Source organism: Gymnoscopelus braueri (genome assembly GCF_963280865.1).
Source record: "Gymnoscopelus braueri genome assembly, chromosome: 18".
In the NCBI taxonomy this organism is placed as follows: Eukaryota; Metazoa; Chordata; class Actinopteri; order Myctophiformes; family Myctophidae; genus Gymnoscopelus; species Gymnoscopelus braueri.
Window position 1 is genome coordinate 4,586,252 of NC_137618.1, and position 17,895 is coordinate 4,604,146.

The 17,895-nt window shown below is 41.8% G+C and overlaps 1 protein-coding gene and 1 long non-coding RNA gene across 2 annotated transcripts in view; both read left to right on the top strand.

Moving 5' to 3' along the window:
* Nucleotides 1-674: 674 nt before the first annotated feature.
* Nucleotides 675-3,870, top strand: LOC308105615. The gene is made up of 3 exons (XR_013934919.1): nt 675-798; nt 2,022-2,153; nt 3,768-3,870. It is a non-coding gene; the product is annotated as an uncharacterized lncRNA (long non-coding RNA).
* A 9-nt stretch (nt 3,871-3,879) lies between these two features.
* Nucleotides 3,880-17,895, top strand: part of LOC308105823 (alsin-like) — a gene marked incomplete at both ends in the record, with an annotated part of 20,339 nt that continues 6,323 nt past the window's right edge. Inside the window, 9 exons of the mRNA XM_080456747.1 lie at nt 3,880-3,899; nt 6,777-6,843; nt 7,784-7,959; nt 10,984-11,049; nt 11,764-11,847; nt 12,554-12,718; nt 14,083-14,194; nt 16,813-16,890; nt 17,061-17,197. Coding sequence (XP_080312873.1) covers nt 3,880-3,899; nt 6,777-6,843; nt 7,784-7,959; nt 10,984-11,049; nt 11,764-11,847; nt 12,554-12,718; nt 14,083-14,194; nt 16,813-16,890; nt 17,061-17,197 — 905 coding nt within the window. The remainder of the gene's footprint in view (nt 3,900-6,776; nt 6,844-7,783; nt 7,960-10,983; nt 11,050-11,763; nt 11,848-12,553; nt 12,719-14,082; nt 14,195-16,812; nt 16,891-17,060; nt 17,198-17,895) is intronic.

The window sequence follows — 17,895 nt, forward strand, 5'->3', positions numbered from 1 at the left end:
CAATTTTGTCTGCTATTTATTTTGTTTTGTTTTGTTTAATCACTTCTAATTGTTTTGTTGTTGTCCTGTATCATGTATGGGTCCTCTCCCCTGATTGGATTGAATTTAAAATTGAAATTTAATTTAATTAAATTTTCTGTTTATTAAAGAGCTGGAGAGACAGGGAGAGCCCTGTTACTGAACAAACACTATGATTACTATCACAATAGAGAGCTACAGTATTTAACACTTTATTTAAACACAAATATCACTTACTGCACCTTTAAGTAATCTGTCTGCCTGCCTGTCTGTCTGTCTGTCTGTCTGTCTGTCTGTCTGTCTGTCTGTCTGTCTGTCTGTCTGTCTGTCTGTCTGTCTGTCTGTCTGTCTGTCTGTTCTGTCTGTCTGTCTGTCTGTCTGTCTGTCTGTCTGTCTGCCTGCCTGCCTGTCTGCCTGCCTGTCTGCCTGCCTGTCTGCCTGCCTGTCTGTCTGTCTGCCTGCCTGCCTGCCTGCCTGCCTGTCTGCCTGTCTGCCTGCCTGCCTGTCTGCCTGTCTGCCTGTCTGTCTGTCTGCCTGTCTGCCTGCCTGCCTGCCTGTCTGTCTGTCTGCCTGCCTGTCTGCCTGCCTGTCTGTCTGTCTGCCTGTCTGTATGTCTGTCTGTGCAGTGATGTGATTGGTCAACAGGTTCGTCAGCTGTGTGTTGAGGAGAAGTCGTCCAGCAGTGGTGATGTCGCTCTGATGTCATTGTTCTACCAGCCAATCAGACACCTGCAGCAGTATGCACGCCTGCTGCTCAAACTGGCTCACAGCTATGATGTCGTATGTACCGTCCTTTCTTTCTTTCTTTCTTTCTTTCTTTCTTTCTTTCTTTCTTTCTTTCTTTCTTTCTTTCTTTCCGTCTTTCTTGTATAACATGTATGTAAAATAGACACATTATAATATAAACATCCTGAACTGACTAGTGTGATCCGTTCTCGGCCGGATGCTGACATTAGAGGGATTAGTCTGTATCTAAAGGTGACTCTCCACCAAACAGACTTCAGACTACAACGGCCGACAGCACATTGTTGTGCGCATGCGTAGAGAGGAAAGCAGATGACATGACGGATTGCCAGGTCTGCTTATTATAAGCGGCTCTGGGCTTGTTTTCCTGTAAAGTCGCTTGTAAATATTCATAGTTGCGGGTTGCTTTGGTTTAGGCTTGTTTCTGAAGTGTAGTTGCTTATTTGGGCTTGAAAGATTATTTTTGAAAATACTAATGTAATAAGTCTCAAGTGGTAAAACTGGTGGCTTCTTTTGGGCTATATAGCTAGTCCTACCTGCAGTAGCCTACAGCTTTGCTTTGGAGTCGATCGATCGGTATCGGTCGACGAGATCCTATAAGTCCCGACCCGACGACACAGCGCTATCTACAACAGTTTGATGGCAGGAGACGCTTTCCAACGCCTTCTGCGGCCGACGTCGGTGCGGTGGAGAGATAGCTTAACACATTCCCTGCCAGAGGTTTTTTTTTATTTTACTTCCCCCAGTGCCAGTGTTTAATTTTTTTTTACACAGGAGCCGAGATACAGGATTTTAAAGTAATAAGTTAACCAAGGAGTTTTTTTTTTTGAAAAACGGTTATACTCGTGGATGGATTTTTTTGGCAGTAAACGGGTGTATTTTTCATCAACGGTTATACTCGTGATTGGCAGGTAAAGTGTTAATATCAGTGTCTTGTTGGGCAACGCAATGTTGTCGTTCCCTCATGAAATGCTGAATGTAGCAGCCTAGTGTCACCAGTTACAGTAAACCTTAACCATGGACATACCAAACCAAGTATATCAAGATGTATTTGGAGAAACTTGACAGATTAATCCGATTTTAGAGGTTTGTGGGTAGGTCCTACAACAACAATCAAATGTATTGTCACATAACAGGTTTTGGGGTGTAAAGATTCAATATTTTTTTTGTGCAAGCTCCATCATATGTAGTTTTCAGGAAAGTCTGTCTGTCTGTCTGTCTGTCTGTCTGTCTGTCTGTCTGTCTGTCTGTCTGTCCAGTCCACTCCGGAGTACAGGTCTCTCCACCAGGGAAGCTGTGAGTATGAGTGTCTGTCAGTCAGTCTGTCCAAACGGAGGAGGGAGGCTGAGGCCACTCAACTGTTCTGGAAAACCAGCTCTGGAAAATCCACCGTGAGTATACACATTGATTTATTAATCATTCATATGCATTTATTACCATGCCTCCCTATTTTGATCATGTCAGTATAGGCCATAATAATAATAATAATAATAATAATAATAATAATAATAATAATAATAATAATAATAATGATAATAATAACATTAACATTAACACTAACAATAACGATAATAATACACTGTATTTGTATATCATAAGAGACAAGATTTGTATGTATTTGTATGACAAGAACAGCAGTTTGAACACATCTAGTGTCAGCCAGGTGAATCTAAAGTAAACGTGTTATAAAGTCCTACAGTACATGAGCTTTTTGTGATGAAAGTTTACTTGACGATCCATTTTCATGCAAATAATTGCGTTGAATTGTGCCCTTAGAACCCTGGCATTGAACCCTGGAACATGTGAATATAAATTACATTTCTTTATTGATTGATTGAATACTTTATTAGCAGTTTGCAAGAAGTACAGAGGTACAGTTAGATAATGCTAAAAGGATAACACACTGAGGGCTTGTTTCCATTGAGGTACTGTGTATTCAATTCATCAAGACCTACAATACTATACAATAACTCATCAATACCAGGAGCAATACAAGTAAACAGTGGGGGGTAATTTATGTTGGCAAGCTATAGTGCGTGCCAACGCGTCGTCACCCCGGGGGCGTGGCATAGTAGCTGCAGACACAATTGTGGGGGGCAATGTTAAGTCAACCTGTTTATACCCCACAAAGATGTCCGCCGCTACCAAATGACACTTGTTGACGCCGCCTTCAGGATTTTTGGCACGCACTATAGGTCCAGTTGCTCTTTCATGGCGGTTTTGAAGGAGGGTTTTTTGAAGGAGTCACACGTTTTGATGGCTGATGGTGGTAGGGCGTTCCACATTTTGGTGGCATAACAGTAGAATTAATTCATCCCCCTGTTTGTGCCGAATCTGGGGGGAATGAGATGAGTGGAGCTCCCTCTGGTGTTGTGCCCGTGGGCGTTTCTCACTCTTTTGAAGTAGTTTGACAGGTACATGGCCACTGGTTCCTTAAGTATCTTTCTGTTTTGCTTTTTAACCCATTAAGACCGGGAACTCACTACAAGCTCATAGCGCGGCACCGAGTGCCGCGCTATGAGCTCTGCTGAGATCTGCTATTTTTTTTTATATTGTGGAAAATGTGTGCAAATATTTGAATATATATATATATATATATATATATATATATATATATATATATATATATATGTTTTAAAGCGAACATTTTCAACTCCGATATGTGCTTCTGGGGGTCCCTGGAACTACATATTTTGAGATGGGGGTCCACGGCCAAATACATATAATTTTGGGTGGTCCTTAACATGGAAAAGTTTGAGAACCACTGATATAGCAACATACGTCTTTCAGAAAACTGTTAGGATTTAGAAGACATTGTAGAATGCCCAGAAGCAAAGATTTGAGTTACAAGTGTTTGCTTTAAAAAAAAAAAAAAAAATATATATATATATATATATATATATATATATATATATATATATATATATATATATATATTCAAAGATTTGAAGATTTGAGGCGATGATGTCATTATGTGACAGGAGGTGTGCTTTTTCCATCATCAGGACTGTCTGCGTGAACCAGAGCGCCGCCTAGTGGCTGACAGCAGAAACGGCAGGTGTCTGACTCTGCTCCATGCTGGAAGATTCTCTGTCAACTCCTTTCTGCTGTTCAATGATGTACTGGTCCATGCACAGGTACACGCACGCACGCACGCACGCACGCACGCACGCACGCACGCACGCACGCACGCACGCACGCACGCACGCACGCACACGCACAGCTCAATGAAATGATTACGTTTTTATAAAACCCAACACCGCACTTTCAAAGCTTATATAGCCAATATAGCAAAAATAGCACATGTGAGCTTGTAGATCTGCTATTTTTGTGTCACTGTAGTATGATGAAGTAGAGCATTAATTTACGGGGAACTATACAACACTATACTATAGAGGATATACACCCTCAACAGTGCTTGCATAGTGCAGGACACAGGAAAAACACTCAATGCAGAATAAACAAAAACAGAACAACAGTGCAAACAGGCCTAATAAATGAAACAGTTTTAACAAACAAAAAAATGAAGACAAAAACAATATTAATATTTTGGTGCAGCCAAAGTCAAGACCATGATTTAAGTGTGTGTATGTGTGTATCAACATATCTATTGTTTGCTAGCTGAAACTCCTAGTTGTGATACTTGGTTCAGGATGGTTAGCATTCCTACAATAAGGCTTATTTTTAATCCTACACAGCAAAATTGAGTGTAATTGAGATGTTTCTGTGTAGGGTTCATATTGTACTGAAATGTGCTGGATGTTTGCAGTGTTGCATTCTCACTGACCTGTTTCACTTCCCTTAACAAGTAACACGCACGCACGCACGCACGCACGCACGCACGCACGCACGCATGCACGCACGCACGCACGCACGCACGCACGCACACACACACACACACACACACACACACACACACACACACACACACACACACACACACACACACACACTTTGAATGAATGAATGAATGGTTTCACTTGGGGTTTTTCACTTCTGGGAAGTAACCATTGATCTTGAGGGTTTTATTTAAACACTTTTCCACTGGATGATGTGTTATACAGTTAATATTAGACTGAGGGTGTGTTATACAGTTAATATTAGACTGAGGGTGTGTTATACAGTTAATATTAGACTGAGGGTGTGTTATACAGTTAATATTAGACTGAGGGTGTGTTATACAGTTAATATTAGACTGAGGGTGTGTTGTACAAAATCTAATATTAACGTGGTAATTCACGTGGGTTTTTAATACCTTCCCAGGTTCCCAAACACACGTTTACAAATGCACGCAGGCCTACATTTTAATTGTAACGTTCGGGACGGCAACTCGCTCGCTTTAGCTCGCTCGGTGGCCCCTTACGTGGCGACACTTCCCTTGAGACTGCGCGCCTCCGAAATGGTTTTGTCACAAAGGGAGCGCCGTACATATGCACGCAATTTCGGGGTTTCTAGGCGACTATCCACGGAATGAAGTGCACTGGATCCGTGCAATGTTACGGTAATCTCTGGAGATCGGGTTGGTTAATACACACTAACACTACATGTTACACCACACAAGAATAAAACACCACTCTACAGAGTCAGTCTGATTGGCTGAGAGCTTTGTGTTATTGGGCTGCATGTGTAACAGAGTGACTCAGAGCCCCTGTCTGTCTGAAGAGCAGACATGTTGATGTGTTGATGTTATTAATTCATTGAGTGCCATTGACGTGTTTGACGTGTTTTACCGCTATGGCGCAACGTGCCAATGAAGTGTTTGACGTATTTTTGTGAAAAAAAAACGTTCAGAACTCAAGATATCATCATTTGAAGATTTGCTACTCCATTCACTTCTTAACTTATTACTGAAAAGGGCTGTATCTCGGCTCCTGAGCACTTTTTTTTTACTATGTATTTTTGGCTGGCAAAATGTTTAAAAATAGCAGATCTACAACCAGGAAAGCATCTATAGCTCTATATGGTCTCTATCGGGTGTAAACCTCATGTCCAAAACTGTTACTTTTCAGGATTCACATTCAAAAGCATCAAAAGTAGCAGATCTACAAGCTCTAAACGTGTCGCTTCGCACCACGTTTCGAGCTTGTAGATCTGCTACTTTTGATGCTTTTGTGTGACGCTGTGGTGTGATCAAGTAGGACGTTGTTAAAATATGGAGATAAGAGGTTTCTGCCCGACTGCAACAATATATAGAAACAGATTTTTACAGAAAACTGTTTGGATTTAGAAGACATTTGTAGAATCTGCCTCAGATCTTAAAGGGACAGTTCACCCAAAACAATTATTTTTTTCTATCGATTAGTCACTCCATGGAGACTTGAATTCATGGATATATATATATATTTTTTTGTCACATTCCTAAGACAATAATTTGAGGACTGCGGATGAAAACTAGCATCTTTGCTAAATCCGGTGTATTTACGTCTTGACGTTCATTAATATGCATTGTCCTGTCCAAATAAACAAATGAATGAATGAATGATGACCAGCGGACCGCTAGGCAGCGCTTCCGGTAGGAGACACAACGGAGTCTCTTTAGGCCTGTGTCTCCAACCGGAGCCGCTGCCGGTCATCAAATGATTGTCTTAGGAATGCGACAAAAACTTAAAAATATCCATTAATCTAAGTCTCCATGGGGTGACTAAATGATGGGAAAAAAAGTATTGTTGGGGGTGAACTATCCCTTTAATGGGTTAAAGGCATAGTATGTAACTTTGCCCGGTGTTTACATCACAAAACAATGTATTCATTTATTTACCCTTCATTTCCCCTCTATACATGCATCAGCCACTGGAGTAGTGTGGTGGTGTTTACCTGCAGAAACACACTGCCCTCTCTAATTGTGTTTGTGGTGTTTTCACTGGTCATTTTGGTTGCCCAACTACGTCCCTGTCGACCAACACAGTGAAAACACCACAACACAGCGATAGGTAAACACCCCCTCACTGCTGTAGTGGCTGATAAGTGGCTGCTATTCAAACCCCTATAATGTGGTGACTGGGTTTTCCCTGCAGGAACGCTCTGAAAGTGACGCTTCCTGAGGAGACCTTTACACTGGTGGCCTCTACACCACAGGAGAAGGTACACACACACACACACACACACACACACACACACACACACACACACACACACATGCTTTTTCCCTCCCTCTAAACCAGTGGTTTTCAACCCTTTTTTTGCGTCAAGGACCCCCAAATTGACACATATTAGCCCAGGGACCCCCATTTGAAAAGATATGCCAGGGACTCAACCATTTTGATTTTTTTGGGGTCCCAATCTACACTGTATCATCATCAGTGTTCATTTAACTCTGAGAGTGTACAAATGTAACCAAATGGACCCGTTAGGGTCCATTTGGTTCCATTTGTACCCTGTCAGAGTTAGAGACACACAAGGTTCAATTTAGTTCCTATTAATTTGTCTGGGGACCCCCTGGGACCCCCTCAAGGACCACTGGTGGTCCCCGGACCACTGGTTGAGAACCACTGCTCTAAAGCAAACCTCTTCACCGAAAATAGCAGATTGACAAACGTACTTTGTGAGTGTGAGCTTGTAGATCACCAATGTTCCTACTGTAGGTTGCTAGCGTTCAAGTGGCTAATGTAAAAAAGATTTAAAATCCTTTCACACAAAGATTTGGCAACCCCCCCTCTAGTAATTCTGAGGACCCCCCAGGGGTCCCGGACCCCCTGTTGAAGCATGCTCTGTGTGGAAGAGACACACAGAGCCATCTTGATAAACTTGACCAATGACAACAACACTACTTCATAACAACTGTGTGTGTGTGTGTGTGTGTGTGTGTGTGTGTGTGTGTGTGTGTGTGTGTGTGTGTGTGCGTGCGTGCGTGCGTGCGTGCGTGCGTGCGTGCGTGCGTGCGTGCGTGCGTGCGTGCGTGCGTGCGTGCGTGCGTGCGTGCGTGCGTGCGTGCGTGCGTGCGTGCGTGCGTGCGTGCGTGCGTGCGTGTGCGTGTGCGTGTGCGTGTGTGCGTGTGCGTGTGTGTGTGCGTGTGTGTGTGTAGAACAAGTGGTTGCATGCTCTGAGCCAGGCGTTAGAGCAGGCCCTGGGGGTCATAGGTCAAGGGTCGTCGGGCGTGGCGGCGGCGTGTCGCTCTGCCTCCTACACCTTCAGAGGAGACGGGAGGCTGAAGGACGCCGCTTACACTGGAGGATGGATGTCTGGAAGGATGCACGGCAGGTCTGTGTGTTCTATTTCTATTTCTATTTCTATTGTGTGAACCAAATGTCCCCACAAGTATAGTAGAATTTTATCTACAGGTTCACAACGTGTCGCGATGCCACGCGTTGTGAGCTTGTAGATCGGCTATTTTCAAATAGCCTATGTATACAATAGAGCTAAAGTGGCTAGTGTACGTTTTATGATATAATAATGTATATCTGCAAAGTAACTAGTAACTAACGTTTTCAAATAATAGTTGTAAAAGTACAATAAAAGTATTGACATTTGGAAATACTTTAGTAAAGTAGAAGTACCTCAAAACTGTACTTAAGTACAGTACTTGAGTAAATATATTTAGTTACTTTACACCACTGTTGATAATTGATATTTGGGGACTAAGGCTTACAATTAGGAAAGGATTCAGGTTGGTGTCATGGTTAGGATTTGACATTTAGAAGTTAGTTTTAACAGGCATCCCTATTTTGGTCATTATAAATGTGAAATGTGTTCTAAATTTTCACCTTTCAAATTGTAGGAGGGGTCTATTGTCTGATCTAATCAGATCTAATCATCAATATCTAAATATTGAATCAAGCAACTTAAAAGCTGTCTGGGGACAGCCTGACTAGATGTTAAAATGACCACAGAAGTAATTCTTTTGAAATTAAATACCCCTTTGAAAGTGGTTATCCTACATATAATTTGAGTAACCTCTGTCGGTCTTGGTGTCTTGGGTCGTCTGTGCCCGATCAACCTGCGCATGTGTCGTTGCCAGGTTTCGCGCGCGAAACAAGCAGCAAGGTCTATGAAAACAAGGCCAAACGAAACGAACCCTACAAGCAACAAGGTCTATGAAAAGAAGGCCAAACGCAGCGCTTTCACACATATACCTTGCCTCTTGGAAAACAGCCGATCGACAAGCTCACAACGTGTCCCCACACCCACCTGCACTTTCACAACCAACGCCAAAACACACTACCACCAATATGGCCCCTAAACCGCTTACAATAGAACAACATGGCAACACCGTGCTTCTACACCATAGACCCCACCCACTCTCGCCAGAGAGCCACATTTCGTGGCTGCCTCCGTGGTGTGTGTGTGTGTGTGTGTGTGTGTGTGTGTGTGTGTGTGTGTGGGTGGGGGGGAGATGATCGCACCACAACTTCGGTCCGCGGCCGTGTATGCGTGGACACGCACGTGCGCATGCACGTTGGGGAGGCACGTGTCACAATGTACATTATTTGTGTTTGCGCGACGCCCGTGTGTGTGTGTTCGCGACGGGCCACGGGCCGCATGACGATGTACCATGGTGTGTGTGTGTGGTTGTGTGTGGTTGTGTGTGTGTGTGTGTTTGTTTGTGCGCGCTCGCGACGGCTCGCACGCGCGTGTGTGTGTTGGCGACGGCCGACGGGGAACGGCTCCGCCTGTTAGATCTTTATATGCGCGGGTGTTTGTGTGTGTTCTGTTCCTCCACGACGGGATGTGCGTGTGTGTGTACACACTACACCATTGGTTCTCAAAGTGGGGTCCGGGGACCCCCAGGGGTCCTTGAGGGAGTTCCAGGGGGTCCCCAGCTAAATGATAGATTAGGCACCAAATGGACCCTTATGGGTCTGTAACTCTGACAGTGTACAAATGGAACCAAATGGACTCTAACGGGTCCATTTGGTTCCATTTGTACACTCTCACAGTTAAATTAACATACATTTTACCATATAAACTGGGGTCCAAGGGATAGAAATGCCATTAAATGGGGGTCCGTAGCCCTAATGCATGTCAAACTGGGGGTCCTTGAAATTAAAATGGTTGCGATTCACTGCTACAGCCGTAAAAAAATCTTCTCTTATGGGGGTCCCTCGCATATCTTTTCAAATGGGGGTCCGCGGGCTAACAAGTGTCAATTTGGGGGTCCTTGCCATGAAAAAGTTTGAGAACCACTGCACTACACAGTACAAACTCACTTTCGATCCCTGATAAACTGTCTGTTCTCACCGCATAAGCCAAACTGCACACTTTGGGTGCTCATATCCCCCTACGGGTATGGTCTAGTTATATTAATACAAATGTTATTGTAATGTTATTTCAAAAGTCTGTGTATGGTAGAACAGTGGTTCTCAACCTGTGGGTTGAGAACCACCCACAACTGTCATCTTGGGGTCCCGAGATGACAGTAAAGTGACATTTTTTAGCCTACAAAAAAAAGGAAGTTAAATGAAAAAAGACTGCATCAAAAGTAATCAACAAACTATATTATAAAAACTGGTCAAACATTGGCCAAATTGTCAACTAATATAAGAACAAATGTTGAAAATAGCTGAACTATAGCTGAGCCAAAGTAAATGTAAAGTGCTTGTCATGGTGGGGTGGTCCCCAGTTAAAATGTGATTATTTTTGGAGGGTCACGGCCTCCACTGAGACATTTACATCTCTTGGGCAGGTAGGACACCTACTGGTTGGAAAGAGGTATTGCATGAAAGTCAAATGGAAGCAACGCATTACTTGATACTGTACTTAAGTGATTTGTTTTTGAGTATCTGTACTTTACTTGAGTATTTGTATTTTTGGATACTTACGACTTTCACTTCACTACATTTCAAAGACAAAAAAATGTGTGTCAGTCCACTCCATTTAAGGGAAAAGAGTGCATTATGAATTAAACACTTGAGCCTTATTTAAACTATAAAAAATAGCTCACAACATGTGCCATCTTATGATGAGCATTAGTGAGGACCAGTTATATGAAGATATGGTTGAAAGTGGGTAAAGTGGGTCCATTACCATTAACACCGGGAAAGCATCAAGTCATTTTAGATTTGAGTGTTGGCTATTCAAAAAAGCAGATGTACAAGCTCACAGCGCCTCACTTTGTGCCTCGCTGCGAGCTTGTACATCTGCTATTTTTGAACATTTTTGAAAGTGTTTGAAAAATGTTGAATAATTTTGTATTACAAAAAGGTTTGAGAACTACATATTTAATGTATAATGTGTTAAGGCATTTGTAGAATCGGCCTCGGGTCTTAATGTTTCTTGTGTTTCCAGGGGAACCCTAAAGTGGCCAGATGGGCGGAGCTACAATGGACACTTTAAGCATGGACTGGAGGACGGGTCAGTCTGATGAACTCATACTAATTAACCTAATCAACTAATTAACTAGCTAATTAACCCATCAACGAATTAAGCAACTAGCTCATCAACCGGCCAGCCAATCACCTGACTAAACTCATATCAACCAAGTTCCAACCATTACTGATCAACCTACCAGCTAATTAATTCATAGAGCAGCCAATTAACCAATTATCCAAATAAGAAATGGGAACAAAACAGAACATGCAGAGAGATTAAAACACATCATTTGTCTGCTGTTTTTTTTTTACTGTTTATTTCACTTTGTATTTCATTATTGTACAACTAAACAAAAAACAACAACTCAACTCACACCCTGCAGCTATGCCTACTGGGAAATGTAGTTAACGGTGTGTTACTATCATATAGAATGCTGGGTAATGCAGTTAACACTGTTACTATCCTATATAATGCTGGGTAATGCAGTTAACACTGTTACTATCCTATATAATGCTGGGTAATGCAATTAACACTGTTACTATCATATAGAATGTTGGGTAATGCAGTTAACACTGTTACTATCATATAGAATGCTGGGTAATGCAGTTAACACTGTTACTATCATATAGAATGCTGGGTAATGCAGTTAACACTGTGCAACTCTGGGTAATAATATAGTTAAGAGTGTGTTTGTCCTACAGCTATGGGGAGTGTTGGATTGTGGGCAATGTAGTTTAACAGTGTGTTTCTTTACAGCTATGGAGAGGGTTCTCTGGGTCAGACAGAGCACTATGTCGGTCACTGGAAGGAAGGAAAGATCCATGGTTATGGAAGATACAGGTCAGTATGCACTTCCTGCTTTAACCTGAAGTAGACTTTGTCGTACCGCGGTGTTGTGCTGCGGAAATAGCCGATCTACAAGCACACAAGCGTTGTGAGCTTGAAGATCGGCTATTTTCAGCCAGCGACGCGGTCGCATGACGGAGTGTAAACAGGGCCACAGATTACCAAAAAGCAAGTACCGTAATTTTCGCACTATAAGCCGCACCTGACTATAAGCCGCAGCAGCTAAATTGAATGTTTGGAACATATATAAGCCGCACTGGACTATAAGCCGCGGGTGTAAAATCCATAGATTTAGGAGGTCCCCTAGTGGCCGTTAGCTGTAAAAATCCATAGATAAGCCGCACCTTTATATAAGCCGCAGGGTCGAAAAATGGGAAAAAAGTCGCGGCTTATAGTCCGAAATTTACGGTAAAAGAATTCAAAAGCAGAACATCAAGAAGATGATTTAGTTTTTTTTGGGGGGGGGGTTGTTACCTTAATTCGGTTAATTGGGTAAAACAAATTTACTCCTTGAAGTGTAGATGTTGGAGGTTTTTTATTTTTATTTTTTCTTCATCCCAAAAGTGGAACTGAGTATGTTCAAATTCTGATGCGTTTTTACTTTAGTGTGTGTGTGTGTGTGTGTGTGTGTGTGTGTGTGTGTGTGTGTGTGTGTGTGCGTGTGCGTGTGCGCGCGCACACACACATGTGTTAATTCCAGGTATGCCAACGGAGAGGTTTACGAGGGCTGTTTCAACGAGGGTCATCGCCATGGTTACGGCATGCTGAGCTCCGGTAGGCTGGCCAAGACATCCTCCTGCGTTTTCATTGGCCAGTGGGTCCATGACCGGAAGACCGGATATGGAGTTTATGATGACATCACAAAGTATGTCATCAAACGGGGATTTACACACATTAACATTGATGTCCATATTTGGGCATCATTATAGGCAAACTTCTAAATCTTTAGGTTCAATACACCTGTTTTAAAATGGCCTAATGGGCGGACGGACACCATGCACTGATGTCAGACACAAACAGACGTGTGTTTTTAATTAATCTGACATGCAATGGTGGAAGAAGTACTCACATGTTTTACTTAAGTAAAAGTATCAATACCGCAATGTAGAGAAACTCTCAAGTACTCTATGCAGAATGTCCCATTTCACATGTATAAACATCTTGTGAAAATAGCAGATCTACAACATCTCTTCAAATAGCCAAAGTATATAGTAAGGGCTGGTTAATGTACGTTTTAGTCACTAGTTACTTCAAAGTAACTAGTAACTACATGTTTCAAATTAGTGTAAAGAGCAAGTGTAAGAGTAAAAAGTTCAATATTTGCCTCTGAGATGTAGTGGAGTAGAAGTACAATTATTGAACATTGGAAATACTCAAGTAAAGTACAGTACTTGAGTGTGTACTTACAGTAGTTACTTTACGCCACTGGAAAGGGGGCGTATCTAATGTAACATGCACTGATGTCGGACACACCTTAATCTGTTGCCTAACAACACTGATTTGCGCATGTGTCCCCTCGAACCTCTATACATAAAACACACTGTGATGCCCATGTATATAATGCATTAAATACATACTTACATTGCATTATAATCAGCTTATGTAGAATTATAGATACTGCCGTCGCACATAAATATTCATAATACTTTATAACAATAATCGAATCACATTATAAAGCATTATAATGACTAAAGGTCTTTACACAACGGGAGTGTTGTTTTCATGTGATTTAAATAGATATTTGTGTCATGAGTACATGTATACAAACGCAAATTATGCGACATGATAATTTTTTTTAAACAAGGGTGATTTTTCATCGTGAATAAAAGCTGTCCAACCTGTTGAAACTCCGACAAATGAATAGTTTGATGTGAAATATCATTCAGAGATTGTGTAATAGTTGTCTAGCTACGTGAGACTAATGGTGTGATGACCAGCGTCAGCGCAGTGCTGTGTATTATTGTGTTGTGTGTATTTCTCTCAGTGTGTGTGTGTATTTGTAGGGGTGAGAGGTACATGGGTCTATGGTGTGATGACCAGCGTCAGTGCAGTGCTGTGTATTATTGTGTTGTGTGTATTTCTCTCAGTGTGTGTGTTTTATGTGTGTATTTGTAGGGGTGAGAGGTACATGGGTCTATGGTGTGATGACCAGCGTCAGCGCAGTGCTGTGTGTTATTGTGTTGTGTGTATTTCTCTCAGTGTGTGTGTGTGTTATGTGTGTATTTGTAGGGGTGAGAGGTACATGGGTCTATGGTGTGATGACCAGCGACAGGGCAGTGGTGTGGTTCTCACTCAGTTTGGACTTTACTTCGAAGGAACGTTCAGAGACAACAAGATGACAGTAAGTTCTAAAGCAATATAAGCCACACGAGGCCATGGTTTACCCTGGATTTTACACCGGCTATACGAGGCGTATAGGAACACTATAGTCTTCTGACCCTCTGCAGCATGAAAATCATAGATATATCCCAATTAAAACTGTTTTAATAATGATTAGAATGGAAAAACAAGGTCTTATGCACAGTGCACACCTGATCATCTCAGAGACGGGTGCGTAGGCAGAATAAATTAAAAATAACATGCACACCGTCACTTCAGTCAGACAACTCTTGAACTGAATTTAGAATATATTTTTATCAAGCATAATTGAGCATAGATATATGAAGCATAGTTTGGCGTCAGGGCTCTGTATCTATTCATTCTATCCCTGTAAGCATGAACAGTTTAATTAATGTTACATGCCAAATAGAATTGACAGGGAATGAATTAAGACCCCCAATGGGAATCTAGAAACAGAGCCTACAGGTGGTTGCCGGGGAGGCGGTGGGTTTGAGAATCTTCATGGGCAGCAGCAGACAACGAGGTAAGCGACAGACAGCAGATGATACGGCAGGAGACAGCGATGACAGCAGAGGAGAGCAACAGCAAGCAGCACGACAGCACAGCCAGAGAGAGAAGCCAGAATGAACAGGTTGGCAGAGAAGTTTAAATAACCGCCCAGATCAGGAGAAGAGTGCATGTGACTGGCAGTGGTGTAAAGTAACTAAGTACATTTACTCAAGTACTGTACTTAAGTACACTTTTGAGGATTTTTTACTTTACTGGAGTATTTCAAATTTTCTGTACTTTTACTTTAACTCCACTACATCTCAGAGACAAATATTGTACTTTTACTCCACTACAATTATTTGAAAACTTTAGTTACTAGTTACTTTGCAGATAAAAATTGATATTATGAAGCATACATTAACCACTTTAGCCCTATTTTATACACAGGCTAATTGAAAATAGCCGATCTACAAGCTCACAACGCGTCGCATCGCGACGCGTTGTGAGCTTGTAGATCTGCTATTTTCAAACATTTTAGTACTTTTACTTTTGGTACTTTAAGTACATTTTGATGCCAATACTTTGGTACTTTTACTCAAGTACATGTTCAATTATGGACTATTACTTGTAACAGAGTATTTCTATATTGCAGTATTGGTACTTTTACTTAAGTAAAGAATTTGAGTACTTTTTCCATCACTGGTGACTGGTCACCTGATCAGGTTGGCATGCTGCCTTGAGTTGACTGCCGGAACTAGCTATGCAGGCTGTGCATCATTTTTAATAAGGCAATCAATGTTTCGGTCATAGACCTTCAGGCATCTCCAGATGCACCTCTCTGTGGGGGTAATTTTATTTTATTCAAATAATAAATTAACTGAAATAATAATATCTACAAGACAGTAGTACTAGTCCCTGAACCTGGCAGCACAAACCAGGCAGTTGCTCTGCAAATGAATGGAAGGTACTGGAGCAAAACCAAGCGGTACACTTGTAGGTTAAAAGGTATTTCTCTTGGTTTAAAGTGATATGTAAAACCTTGCACATACACAGGACGAAAAGGAGCTCTTTCTCTTACCTTGCCATATCCCTGAATTACCTTCCTCCTGTATAGTCTGTTGGATGTTGTTTGTTTTATAATGGACCGCAATGGAAACAAGCTTCTGCTTCTTTTTTGTGTGATTAATATGTTTTGCCGTTGTTATTGGTGATTCTGTGCTTTTCACTGTTGCCAATCAAGTAGTATTCTATCTATATGAACAACAGCATAGTGAACAGTAGTACATCCATGGACCAGCATAGTGCATATTGTTAATAAGACAGAGGTGCAGTGATAGTGATACATGTGGTCCTAGATGTGTTTTTATCCAGTATTGAACCACAGGACGCTAATCAGAATCCACGACTGAAACTATATGTTTTAGAAAGTGAATGAACACACAGTTCAGCAGAGGAGACATACTATACAGTATTTCAGTTTTTAATTTTTGTATTTAATTTTTGTTTTATGACTAGCAGTCAAACCTTCATACTGTGCAGACAGTCAGGACCATTCAGAGACCTTGTGCATTACTGCATCAAATATCCCATATCTGCTAAACATAATATATCTAATATATATCTGTACATTGCAATGCTGTGTTCATGTTTATTAATACAACATGTCTTACATAACCTATATTAAAATTGCCTAATGGGTGGGTTGGTGGACGTCACAAACGTAACATGCAGACTTGCAAGGCGCACCGTTACTCCGCTCGGCACCAAACTTGGCACCAGCACTGTTCGGAGGACTGCCATGAGAATAGCCACACCAAAAAAACTAATGTGCACACATATGGGTCTCTACAGCAGTGTTACAGCAGTGTCTAACATTTCCTAAGGCCATAACTTGGTGACCATTGCTCTGATTAGCGCAATATATGACTGGATTTTCTGTATTTATATATTGTATTGATGTGTTCATGTTGAGGGTTGGTTATTAATACAGTAGTAGTTAACAGTATACAACACTATGTATTACTGTAACCCACCAAGGCTAACGTGTGTGTGTGTGTGTGTTGCGTCTGTGTGTTGTGTGTGTGTGTTGCGTCTGTGTGTTGTGTGTGTGTGTTGCGTGTGTGTTTCCAGGGTGCAGGTCTTCTAGTGTGTGATGATGACACGGTTTTCCAGGGAGAGTTCTCTGATGATTGGACCATCAGTGGAAAGGTAGCCCACATATTTATTCATTCTTATTTATCCATTCATAACTTTTGTCATTTCATTTGTTCACTCTTTGAGTTACATTTACACTCTTATTGACAGATAAAACACATTTCCAAATCATAAATCCATCCATTACTAAGTGCTTGTGTTTCACCTCCCATGTCTCCCACCAGGGGGTGCTGTCTCTCCCCAATGCAGACAGTGTAGACGGGGTGTTCAGTGGGGAGTGGTCTACGGGGTTAAAGGTCACAGGAACCTTCACCAAAATCAACCTCCACGATGTGGACAAGAAACCCAGGAACCTCCTGAAGTGAGTATACACGAGCAGGACCTCATATCTACATATTTCAACTTTTTACTTTTTTTAAAAACTTTGTCTTTTTGGGGGGGATAAATGAATGTCCTTCGTCATACTACAGTACAGTGTCACACTATGGGGCGGCAGTGGCTCAGGGGTAGAGTGGCTGGATGGGAACCGTGAGGCTCCCAGTTCGATCCCGGGTTCCCCCAGAGTTAGTGTGGAAGTGTCCTTGAGCAAGACGCTGAACCTCTAATTGCTCCCGATGAGCATGTGCCTTGCATGGTTTCCTCCTCCATCTGTGTATGAATGTGTGTGTGAATGTGTGTGTGAATGGGTGAATAATGCACAATCTATGTAAAGCGCTTTGGATAAGAGCGCTATATAAATGCACCATTTACTAAAGTAGCAACAATAGCTGATTTACAAGCTCAACTGTAGGTGAACCCATTAAGACCGGGAACGCATCTGTGTAACCACTTGAACCATTCTTTTATACTTTGGCTATTCAAAAATAGCAGATCTACAATCTCATAGCACGGCACCGAGTGCCACGCTATGAACTTGTAGATCTGCTATTTTTTTTAAATTGTGAAAATATGTGCAAATCTTTGAATATATATATTTTTAAAACAAACATTTGTAACTCAAATCTTTGCTTCTGAGGGGTCCCTGGAACTAAATATTTTTAGATGGGGGTCGGCGGCCAA